This window comes from Tyto alba, unplaced genomic scaffold (assembly GCF_018691265.1).
Source record: "Tyto alba isolate M040663 unplaced genomic scaffold, T.alba_DEE_v4.0 Super-Scaffold_1, whole genome shotgun sequence".
NCBI lineage: Eukaryota > Metazoa > Chordata > Aves > Strigiformes > Tytonidae > Tyto > Tyto alba.
The window spans coordinates 31,992,107-32,004,635 of NW_024881261.1; the positions used below are offsets into that span (position 1 = coordinate 31,992,107).

General features: G+C 38.2%; 1 protein-coding gene across 5 annotated transcripts in view; it reads left to right on the forward strand.

Annotated features, from left to right (window-relative positions):
- The window catches only part of GRID1 (glutamate ionotropic receptor delta type subunit 1), a 546,772-nt gene that overhangs the window by 424,657 nt on the left and 109,586 nt on the right, over positions 1-12,529 (forward strand). For all 5 annotated transcript variants that reach the window (XM_042786743.1, XM_042786724.1, XM_042786731.1 and 2 more), the window contains one exon: positions 6,515-6,688. In XM_042786743.1, coding sequence (XP_042642677.1) covers positions 6,515-6,688 — 174 coding nt within the window. The remainder of the gene's footprint in view (positions 1-6,514; positions 6,689-12,529) is intronic.

The window sequence follows — 12,529 nt, forward strand, 5'->3', positions numbered from 1 at the left end:
ATTTTTTCTTTTCAGTCCACAGAAAAGATTCTGGTTTGGTAAAGTTGGAGGCAGTAAGCACAGAGGAACTACTATAGCAATTGCATCTGTACAGTATTTGGTTAACTTCTCAACTATGATGATACTTGTCAGAAGAAGCTTTCGTCATTAAGGAGAAGAAGGGTGAAGTGAAGTAGGAAGAAAAGGTCTTGTAATTTCTGCAGGAGAAATAATAAAAAGATTTGGAAATATAGCAAGAATACACATTTCATCAGTGGCAAGAAGCCTTAGACAGAAAGTTAGAGTGCTAAAGGACTTGGGGAACTCTGGGCTGTATTGAGAAGATGTTATCCACATCACTTCAATGCAAATGAAATAGTTTAGACAGCAGTTGACCTTATTTTTCCTTTTCGGACAGATGTCACTTTCCAAATGATGCTGATGGTGCTGCCATCTTATAAATTTCAAGATCTTCAGCTGATTAATAAAACTTTCCCAAACTCAACCTAGGTGATCAGTCAGAACAAAGTGCAGAAAAAGATTATTGATGTTTTTTTCCTTTCGCCTTTCAGAGCATTTACTCAAAACAGATTTCTGCTAATCCTTTTCTGGACTCTAGCTCATTTCTCTTTATTTCTGCTGTTTTCATAAGTCTCTCTTCAGCACTGTTTCACTGCCTGTAGGAGGCAGTTTGCTATATGGGGAACGAGAAGGTGTCGCATCATCTCTCTCCTGGTGTGACATATTTCTTAATTTCCATTTCTATCTTGCAGCTCCACTGCTTCTGCCAATAGTTGTTTTCTTTCCTTTCGCCATGTCAGACATGCCCAGCATATCTGTAGTAACTCATCCTCTTGATTTGAGAATCAAATGGCTTCTCAGCTATTCTCTGGGAACTTCTTTCTTATTTTCCTCTATAAAATGCTATTCAATGGTTTAGAAAATGAGCAGAAAATAGAATAGTAATTATCAGATAAAGTCTATCTCAGCAAACTACTTTTTCCCCACAGGTAGCATGTAGGAAGGCGTTAGATAATGTGTGATGAACAGTGTTTTCGTAGAGCAGAGTATGTAGAGTAATGTTGGGGAAACCTGTGACTTTGGAAGAAAGATCCCTTATGAATGCAGTGTCTGGTTTTCACTTTTGTTTGGAAAATATTTTTCTTTTTTTCATAGAAATTCCTATGTTATATGCATTTTGAGTGGTCAACAGTTAGACCTATGAGCCTGTGCAAATTGTTAGGACTTCACTTTTATTTGAGTAGGACCAGGACTGCCTGATAGACTGGAATTCTGCTCAGTCTTTCTCTACATATGGAAGTGCCAAAATATTTTTTTTTTTTTAAAGCATCGGTCTGTGTAATGATGCTTGTGCTTACTCTGATAACAAGAAGTTAATAAATCTTCTACACTTCCCCGTGCCTTATTTTTTCTTGAAAAAAAGCAGACTTTTTAATTGTAGTTTACTAATGCAAGGAGGGCAAGCACTCTAAGACTTTTTCAAATTATGCAAAAATGCACAGACTTAAAAAAGTCATAAAATTGAATAGAAATACATGGAATACACTGTGGAAAAAATATTAATATTTAGCGAACTACACACTTCAATACAAAACAATTTACAATTGCAATTTATACCAATTGTATTCCAGGTACTCTATATTTGCTACTTTTGCAAAGAAATTTTGCTTTTCTCCTTTTGTTTGCTATCTTTGGTGCTGCAGAATTTATTTTTTTTTTTAATTTTCACAAAAATGTATTATTTTCTTGTATATCTTTCAAGTATATATATATATATATTGTACTGCATGTATACCTGCATTCTGCTCAAAAAAATTTTTAGTGTTCAGAATTGACCTAATTCTAGTACTGTTGAATTACACAGAAACAGTCTTAGCCAGCTAGGAGCAAGGTTAGATGATCTTTGATGAGTTGTTTTATCAGTGAAATCCACGTTAAAATCAATGGTGGTTTTATTTTGTTTTGTCCAGCTTTTGATAACTATAATTTTGTGTGATTTATTTTTTTTCTCTGAGATAATTACTTTGTTCATGGACTAATATTTTGTTAAATTGGAGGATCTTTTACTGTACACACACTTGCTACAATCTGTGAAAGTCTTTTGGACACCCAGTGCAGAGTCCTTATATCTAGAAATAGAGCTAATTCAATTAAATCATAAATACAGCAACTGTAGAGATTATTAGGAGCATCAAGTAAAAGAAGTGAGGTAGTGTTGGATGTGTGGGAGGACAGCAAGGATGGAAGTTGGACAGGTGGTCATGCAGATTGTATTAAAATATTTCCTGTGCTATGAAAAATGTATTGTGCCCTTGCCTTAAAGAATTAACCTTTATATATGTGTGTGTGTGTGTGTGTCTTTGTTCATGTGGGATGCAGACAAGTCAGGAAAATGTTAAAGTTGAATGAACTACCCACAGGGTAAGCTGTTGTGAACTTTTTAAAAAACTGCTAATTAAAGGATGTTTTCTGCTTTTTCAACAAGTGAACAAGTGTCCCTTTATAGAGGTACATAGTGCATTGCGAGGAGTTAGAGTAACCCAACAATCTGTATCTTGTCTTCATGAGCATCCTTGTCCTCATTGCCATTCAGTTTAATCATCCAGTTTTCTCAGGGATGTGCTTTCTGGAAATCTGTTTTGTCTCTTTAAATTATTAATGTCATTAAAATTTATAATTTTCTGTCATTACCTCTAGGAAAATAGAGACTGTAATGTGAAACATAATTGTCTCATTTTGCAATTTGTGCTATGATAGTTGAGCACAACTAGAGCAGATTTAAATATTCCCCTGAGCAATAGGTATTACAAACTAACTGAAGTTCTTTGTATGCAGATAAATAAACGGATAAATAAATTTCCCACATGACCAATATTTGTGTGCAAATAAATGGATAAATTAATGCCACAAATTCTTGAAGAGTAAATTTTGCCATTAATATGCCACATGAACAGAAAATACAGTGTTTAAACAAATACTCTTTCAGTGTTGAGTCATGTGGTGATATCTGCTACTAGCCTGGGTAAATAGTCAGTCTTACACATCTGCCTCCCAGAATATTAAAGTGCTCCCTGAAATATTTGGAATAGCCAAATTCTTTCCCTTAGTAAAGGAAAATCCAGTATAAGAGCACTTAGATAAGAGAACTTCTTTTATCTCTGGGTAAAATGCTCTCCCTCCATTCTCATTCAAGAATTTCAGTATTTACAGGCTGGAGTGCAAACTGCTATCGAAGGTGCCAAGCAATAGATAGGCTCTTTACCTTTCCTTAAAGCATATTACTGAAAACAAGCAGAAGCCACCATCTATATTAAGTAGATTTTACCCCATGTTACAACCTCATGCGATCACGAAATCCAAAAAGCGGGCATGTGATATGGAATATTGCCAGAAGCACTTGCCTGGCCAAACCAGCTGATAAGTTCTACTTAGAATACAGCATTCACACATGGCATGAATGGTAATTACTGTGTGCTGTCTTGTGCTGTGTAATGATCCAAGAACAAGAATGGAAATTTGGGATACATTTGTTTGAAAAAAAAACCCTGTAGGACCAAATTAAATTATTTGCTTAGTTGTCAGTTTCACAGTGTAAAGAAAATTTTCATATCATGTACAGGAAAGAAAACGCATTACTTTTAAACAAATAATGAGATTAATAGACTTTCATTGTAAGATCAGTGTCAGATGTTTTTTTCCCTGTGACTCCAAGACTTAGAATTATTTTTATGATCTATGCTGTTATTCTGTTGGGTGTAAAAGTAAGAGCCAATACCACATACACTTGTTTTTCTTTTTTTGACTTTTTTGGGGGGGACTTTTTTCCTCCCCCTTCCCACCCATATTTATCACAGTTGGAGCACAGGTGACCTTTCTGCGTGTGACATTTAAGTTTTCACGTGCTGCCAAGCCAGGACTGTGAGCTTTCTGTCAGGAGCCTGCAGGGCCTGCCCGTGCCAGGCAAGAGGAAGGGGTGCAGTCCCCTGGTCCGGCAGCTCCAGTTCAGGGTGGTGGTGACGGGCTCTCCCCTGCAGTTCAGGCACTTGCCCGTGCTTTCCTGCGCCTGGACCAGCCCAAGGTGCCCTGTGAGGCTGCCCGAGGCTCTACTGCCCTGTGAACTGGCATAGAAAGGCCCACCATTACCTTCAGCTTTTAGAGCACCAGCTCAGAAATTCAGACATAGACCTTTCATTTCCAGCTCTTCCAACAACAACATTTTTTTTCTACGCTTTTACATTTCTGAAAAGGAACCCAGTTTCTAAAAGGAATGGATCACTTGCTGGTATGGATGTCCATCAGCTCAAAAAATACAAGAGCTTTGTTCCTCTTGGCATTATGTACTGAACCGAGGCATTAAAGGATTTAGCTAGTGTCAGCTGTTCTCACAGAAAAGGATGGCATTTTCAGAGTCAGATTTAGCCTAATTTAGGTTTTGAATTTCCCTCTAGAGGCTCCCTGTTTTCTTCTTTGGCTGTATGGTAACAAGGCTTTTACAATTTGGTACCTATAGCTATATGGGAAGAACCTGGATTAATGCGTCTAACATAACTGATCTCCCCTACTATCTTACTTCTGGAAATCCCATGGAGGAAGCAGATCTGGTCTGCTACGCACAGGCTAATGTGTCTCACATCAAGCATTTTGACACAGAGTATGAGACATCTTTGAAAGGCTGTGCATCACTTAGGAGGACACAAAATATCTGTGGTGTGAGCTTTGGATGATTCATGATCTTTTTATTTTTTTTTTTTTTCCTGTTTCCATCTACTCAGTCTGACTTTGCCTGACAAGGGATGCAGCCTAGGGGGTTATGTATTAAAGCTATCACATAGAATTGTCGCTCCCTCAGACCACAGCTTAGATACATTGTGTGCCTTTAGCACCCCTCAGTCCCACGAAAGAGAAACCCATGGCAGCAGTCTGGAGGGATCTGTAGAGATTGTGGGTCTCCTTTGCTGCCTGCCCACAAGGCTACAGGTGCCACCCAACATTTTTCTATTAAGCTTCAAAATCTTTGGCTTCTTTAAGAATGTGTTTATTTTCTGTTTTCACACCACACCAGTTGGTCTGTTGTTAATATAATGAATTTCACCTTCTGCAAAGTTAAAAATTCATGTTCCTAAAAAATGATGGGAAATCGGCAAAGAAGAACTAAATTGAGCCAAAGCTACAGTACTAGTCAACCGTAACAAGTAATTATAATAACCTCATGGTCATTTCACTCACAGCTTGACAGAGAAAATGGGAAGAAAACAAAATATTTTATTTTCTTGAATGTTAAAAGTATGGGGCCAGGTTCACTTCTGCTGATGACGTATCACGAGGTGCAGGCCCTGTTGACCAAGTAAGCACAGCAGCATGAATTATCTGCAGTCCCTCCCCTACCCTGCAAGGGGCTGAGGGCAGCCCTGTGCAGACTGCACAATGGGATGTCCCAGCTGTGCTGTGGGTGCAGCCCACGAGTGCTGGAGATGGGCTGGTGTGACTTGCAGATGCTGCTGGTGGCAGTGGTAAGGAGCTGGGATGTAAATCTGCTCCCTGCAGGGGAGGCGCCGGGGGGAATGAACGCAGTCAGCGGTGCCCCTGCCTGTCCTTCCTCACAGTGGACGCCTGGCAGGAAATAACCATCACAAGCTGTACCGCTGTGATGATTTCAGGATCAGCTAAGCCCCTGATTTTTGAACTATTTATCCTGGGGTGAAAAAAGAGGTTTTGGTTTTGCGGATTTTTTAAGATACAAAATACATAAAGCATGTAGTTGACTTGGCTTCAGTTGCAATATAAGGGCGGTAGATGCAGGCTCTCTCCCAGGATGGATTAGGAGGCTGGGACATGGGAAGGTCTGCAAAGAAGCTTTAAACTGTAAAGCCTGGAAAGAAGAGCAGCTTGTCCTTGAGATTGGCTTATATCTCATCCCAAATTATTCTGTGTGCAGAAACTTGCATTACTAAATGTGTCAATAGCTTCCATGAAGTTTCTTCTATTTTTTATTTCCTAACCTCAAAAGACTTCCTTGGGTCATTATCAGGATTAGTCTGCAGAAGTGATGTATTGTTCTTACGGGAAAAGTGCTTTCTTGTAATGTTGTTCTCAGGTGTAAGGGCCACATTTCCTAAAGATGGTTACATTTTCCACTTGTTTTGTTTTCCACTATTCTGTTAAACCAAAATTCTTTGTATATAAATTTGGTTTGAAGGCTCTTGCTTTTTACTTAGAAATCTATTGAGACCATCTTGGTGCTTTTCTATGAGGAACTACCTCTGCAGTATGCTAGTATTGACAAGACAGATGGTACTGTGTCAAGCTGTTTTCTTTTGTTTTGAGATAATGCATAAAAAAATACCATTGTCGTTATTAAACACAAAATAAGAACATTTGGCCTAGACTAAGCGTGTGCACCTATACATTTTTTTTCTCCTATTTTCTTTTTAAAAATATTTATCCAATAATGAAAGGAATATATACAATGTCTGGACAAATATATGTTTTTAAAAAACTGTGTCTCCATTCACAGGAAATCACTGATAATGAAATATTAGAGTTGGTACATAGTGCTCTGGGGAGGATGACAGTTATCCGGCAAATTTTCCCTCTGTCAAGGGACAACAATCAGAGATGCATGAGGAACAATCACCGAATATCATCACTGCTGTGCGATCCACAAGAAGGCTATCTTCAGATGCTGCAGGTCAGTAGCAGTGCCCAGCAGAAAAGTCCATCATAGGAATTTGACATGAGAGAGTTTTCTGTGACTGTATTACCTCAGAGGAAGAATAAAATGAGTACAGATACATCTGAGCATGTAATGTTGGTCAGCTTTCCCTGACTGATTTATTTATTTTATTTCCCAGGACCGGGTGCTTTAGACGTGATGCTATGTCCATAAAGTACCAGCAAGTGGTTGCACTAATTCAGAGCTGATTTTGCATATTTCATTCTCTTAAGAATATTTTTATATTTGAAAAAAAGAAAAAGTTGTGCTATCATAGTCTTGCAGTGTTACTGCTTGCTTATATTTGTGCCTATGAGACACCTGTTGTGAAAGAGTTAATCTGGGGGGAGAATAGAACTCTGATAGGTATTGGGCTATGGAACATTTCATATTTAGTTAAATGGACTGAATCCAGCTGATGTATTCAATCTGTCCCATTTCAATAGTCTCAGAAGTCTCTAGCAGCTGATAATTGTCCGAGTGTGTGAAATATGCACTACTAGTTCAAGTTGTAGATTTTGGTAACAGATTTGTCTCTGGTGTAAGCAGCATCTCAAGATTTCTTGACGATTTATCCCAGATATCAGAATTTTTCTTGCAGTATTTTAAATATATTTTTAGGTGCTTATTTCCAAGGATATCACAATAATTTAGAAACACAGGTATTGGACTTTCAATGAGACTCCATGTGTTTCTGGTTTCCTTAAGAATCTCATTTGTATTACTGTTGAAGCTGTTGGATAAAGCTGAAAACCTTAGTGAGGCTGAGAATATAAACTTGATTAGAACCTTTTTATTGCAAGTTTAGTCTTAACCTGAGATGGATTGAATGAGGATACAACGTCTGAGCTTGTGAGTTGGCAAGCGCGGGTATTGCGTGTTAGACTGAGTCTGGAAAGGGCTTGGTTGGGCCATGGGGAGAGGGCTGTTGGTAGCCTGGGCCACTGCAGCCTGGTCAGGAATGCGATGTGGGGCGAGGGGTCCTTCCAGAGGGAACTCATGTGCTGGCTTGGAAGAGCCTCTGGAGAGCAAGGTGTGAGGCTTATGGGAAACCAGGAGAGGTAGGGAGATTCTCAGGAAGAGTAGCAAGTAGGTTTTCCAAGGAACATGAATGGGGATGTTTATTTTACTTATTTGTGCCCTACTAAAAAGTTGTGGCTGCAGACACCAAAATCTCAGTTTCTATCGTCCAGGAGTAATACACCACCTTAGAAACTGTCTTCAAGAGTATGGAGCAATAATGTTATACTTCATCCATTAGTTCCTTCTCTACATTCTTAGAGAAAAAAAGAAAGAGATAGAAAGGACTGTGGTAATATTAAGTTTGCCTTTTGGAAGTTGATTCTATAACTAACATGTCCAGCCACACTGGAATGAAATATCATAAAAGGTGAAGGACAACATGTGAGATCTCTCAAAGTAGCTGCCCCCAGTATATCTTGTGTTATCTTTAAGTTTCTACGGATTGAATATAGGATGCTTTTAGCATGTGCAGTTATATCTGAAGCATTCTGTAGCTGCATTTTTTTCATAGGCTTTGCCAAAACATCTTACGTAACACCTTGTGGGCACACAGCTCATATTAATTTCCAAGTATGACTGACATGTTATTAATGGTCCTGCAATTCAGGTACTTGCAATCTTCTGTTTCCTTTTTCTTACTTAAAAAATAGTTTTGACCTTTTACTGTACAGACGTACATCACTAAATTACCCCTGTTGCCAGCGGCTGCAGTAGCTCCCAGCTCCATGTCAGGCTGCATGAATCCACCAGAGGCAGTGACTGCCTGTCAGCACCGAGTCCTTGTGTTGCTTTGAAGTAGTTTGATTAACACCACAGTTTGGAAATCCCTGGCTCATTCTCCCTTGGGCAATCTCGTATTAATAATTCTTTGTAGTCAAGGTAACTTACCAGCCATTGTTGGTTAATTATTTATTTAATAACTTTGAAGAAGAATAAGCTAATCTCTGTCAGCCTCTAGCTGTAAGATCTTTATAGAGGCGAATTTAGCATTTTTAACAAGCTAGTAAAGAAAGAAACATTTACATCATGGATTATTAACTTTGTTCTGGCTAAATTAATGAAAATCTTTTTGGAATCATTTTGTTCTCAGTGTCTTTAGTAGCATATCTTGGAAAGTTGTTTTTCAGTGGGTGATCATCCCAGTTTGGCATTCTGACAAGGCTTTTAAAGATCAGGCTGTTCTGCAAGCTCATCCAAAAACTCATCTGTTCTGAATGCTTTGTGGAAATCCAATCTTATTCCATCAACCCACTTGTCAAAATTTTGCTCATGCCCTTATTTCTTGCACGTATAATATACCCAGCTGGGTTTCTGCTTCAACTGGAGAAAAAGCTTTTTAAAGTTTCCTGTCTTGGTCATTTTATTTGAGTTCAGAGGACTACATTTATCTCTTATTCTTCATATATGATTTTCTGTGTCCATCTCTCTTACTTTTTTGTAAGTGGAGAAGAGACGGTCTACAACTTGCTGTATTCCATTGGTGATGAGTATCCTGTGGGTTGGGCCATCAGTGTTGTCAGTATTGCATCTCCCAGAGAGACAATACTGAAACACTTCAGGATTTATAGTTAAATCTACTTAGTCCTAGATAGACCTAATATGTACCCCTGCATGGGATTTGAATGGTGTTTATCGGGATCACTGCTGTTCAACTGTTTAGATTATTTCAAGCATAGTCTCACAGAGTCAGTTTGAATAAATTTTAAAGTATAACCTGTTTGTTTATTTTTTTTTCCCAAAATCTTCCTCTTTAAGTATTAGTTTTGAAGTCTGTCTACAAACTTGATTTTTGATGAAGATCTTTTTTTTTTTTTTTTTTTTAATCCGGTTATTTGTGATGTATTCATAATCTCAAAATCAATTTTTTTCCTGTTTATGTTTTTGAAGAAAGATTTCTCTTTAGAAATGTAATTCCCATTGCAGTTTATTTCTTCCCATATTTACCATTTATATAGTCAATCTATGTGAGATTCTATTTACGTTAAAGCATATTACAGCAACACAGTGTATTTGAAAACACTTAGCATGGTCCAAAATATATAGTAAGATTAAAAAGACAAAAAGAAAATCCCAGAAAACTGTGTCACAAAATTAATGAGGTTATTCCTCACAGGATTCAGAGACCAACCTCTCTGCTGAAGAGCTATTCCGGGCATTGCTTTGACGTATTTGAAGAGAAGATGTTGAGAAATGTGGGAGGGTATTTGTTGAAGCAGCTACTCTTCTCCCTCTGTAAAAATTTCATTCTTCAAAGACTTGACCATCAGATGTCTTTGTAGGCGTCTCTTAGCAGTTGCTCCTAGAGAGCTGTATTTTTATTTATGAACTGTCTTCTCTTCATGAATGACTGCAATTTAACTACTGTAAGTAGAGTTATTTTTTGGAGTTGTGTTTGGCTGCCTAAACTTAAGGTCCAGATCCTGCAGTTTTGTCCAACTAAATAGTCTTACTCTCATCTGACTTATTTACACTGCTGTTATTACACGGTTGTTAAGTGCTACTGGGGGCAGTAAATATTGATTAAGCCTTAATAAAACATAGACTTTTTCCTATAAAGGACTGATGAGCCACATTTTTGTTTTCATTACAAACCTATATTTGCCTGTCTCTTTAGCAAAGTTTAATTTGGACTTTTGGCCAGATGTTCGGCCATGGTGAAACTGTTTTTGAGAACCACATGAATGAAAAGTATCCTTGAACTGACTTTACTGCCCACTGCATGACATGATCGTTCCCTGAAGCCTGGTGACATGTCTTTTATACAAGGTGCATTAGGAGAAGAATTGGTTAAAAATCCCCAAATAACAACAGGTGTCCTCTGGCCATGTGGGAATTTGTGAGCACTATGAAGGCTAGAACCCCAGTTATGTTCTGGAGCGAGCTTTTTCTCTCTGCTCAGATTAACTATTTTGATTGCTGGAGTTCTCTATTAGTAAAATTAGTTCATTGAATTTTTATTCTATGCTCTATCAGGGAGTGGACAATAGTGGCTAGAAGAAAGGGTCAGTACCTCCATTTTTAATTTTTTATTGCCACTGAAACCTAATTTGGACCTATATTTGTTTATAAATGGTGTAGGGTAAAATTATAATCTTATACTCCATTTTGCAATTCCAATATTACCTCTTGTCCTCCTGTCTGACTTTTAGTCGTGTTCAGTTTTCTTTATCAAATATCTCCTCCTAGACTTTCCCTGGACAGTGTTAGATGTGCCAAATTCTTGAGACATTTAGTGAGCAAAGCCAATGCCTGCAGCTAACAAGCTTGAGCATTACGGGGTAATCCAGGCCTTGTATTATTGTTAACATGTTGTTATAAAACATACTGAGTAAGAAACACTCATAATTATGATAAATACTCATAGTAAGTAGCTGAAGGACAGTGAGCATTGAAAGAATAGAAAATGTAGGCAGGGAGAAGTGATGTGAGATGTGTGAATAAGTCAAAAGGGAACAAAAATCAAAAAGGAAAGTAAAGCTGCTTATCAATTAAAAAAAAAAAAAAAAAAAAAAAAAAAGATTTTGAGAGTGCAGTCTTCCAAAGAAGTCTTTGGAAGCACCATTGTTTGAGATACTTAAAACTAGAATGGGCAAAGCCCTAATTCATACACCAGTTAGATTCCTTACTGTCAGAAGACTTGAATAAATATACAATTGAGTTCTGTTTTTCTGTGATTTTACGAAAATTTTATTCAGGCTTTTATTTGCCTCAGTGATAATAAGTAGCCCTTTGGAAGTTTGAAGCTAACATTTGAGTCTTTAATGAATGTTTGCTTTTTGACTCTGGTTTTCTCATGAATGCCAGACTGCTGGCTGCAATTTTGTTCTCCATGAGCAGCGAAGCATGTATTTAAAACACAGGCATTCATGCAAAGTCTCACAATGGGCTCTGCAAACTAATTTAAGAAAATTAAATAGGTCAGATTTTCAGTCTCTCCACTCTAACAATATCCTTGTTAGCATGGCCTTATACCATAAGTAAACCATCTTGATCTTCATTTCTGGTAGGATGCATCCTGTCATTAGAGACACGAGTGCGGAGCTGCGTTTGGCAGCACTTGAACTCTGAAAGTTGAAACACGTTTTTAGGGAGTGCTGGTGCGTGCACACGCAAGCACGGTAACATCACTCCCTAGGCAGCAAGCATTGCTGCTGCTGGCAGGCTGTGCTCGGTCTGAGCTCCTCTTCCATCTGCTTCATCCTTGGAGCTGACTGCTGCAGCCACTCACAAGGTGGTTTTGGCAACAGCAGGGTACAGATGCCCAGCTTGGGAATGAGCTTTTGAAGCATGTGGCATCTTGTGTCAGCTTGTCTTCCCAACTGGCCTCTTCAGCGGTCTTGTCTGGATAGACTTCTGGCTCTGCTGGCAACTCAGAACATGGGGTCAGTCTTTGTGGCTTTTTGGTCTCCCCAGAAGAGCACTTGTCTCTGATTAGTGCCTCCAAAGGAGCTAAAAGCTATCTTCATATAGAACTTTAAAAGTAAATCACTCTGGAAAATCTCATGGAATTCACATAAAACCCTCTATAACATGACATTTAACAATGTGATAGGGAGAGATTTCCATTCTTGTTTAAAATTTTTCTGCTCTACTAGTTTATGGTGGGGTTTTTCTTCATTGAGAAATAAAGGTTCATAAAGTCTGGAATGATTTGCAGAAGATATACCAGAACATGCCTAAAATTACTCATGTACAAGGCATACTCTTTAATATATTCGTGAAACAGTTACTATCATCCTTACAGCAGATAGATCAAAAACCATTTCAGTCAATACCTCCAGCTCTTACAGTTCT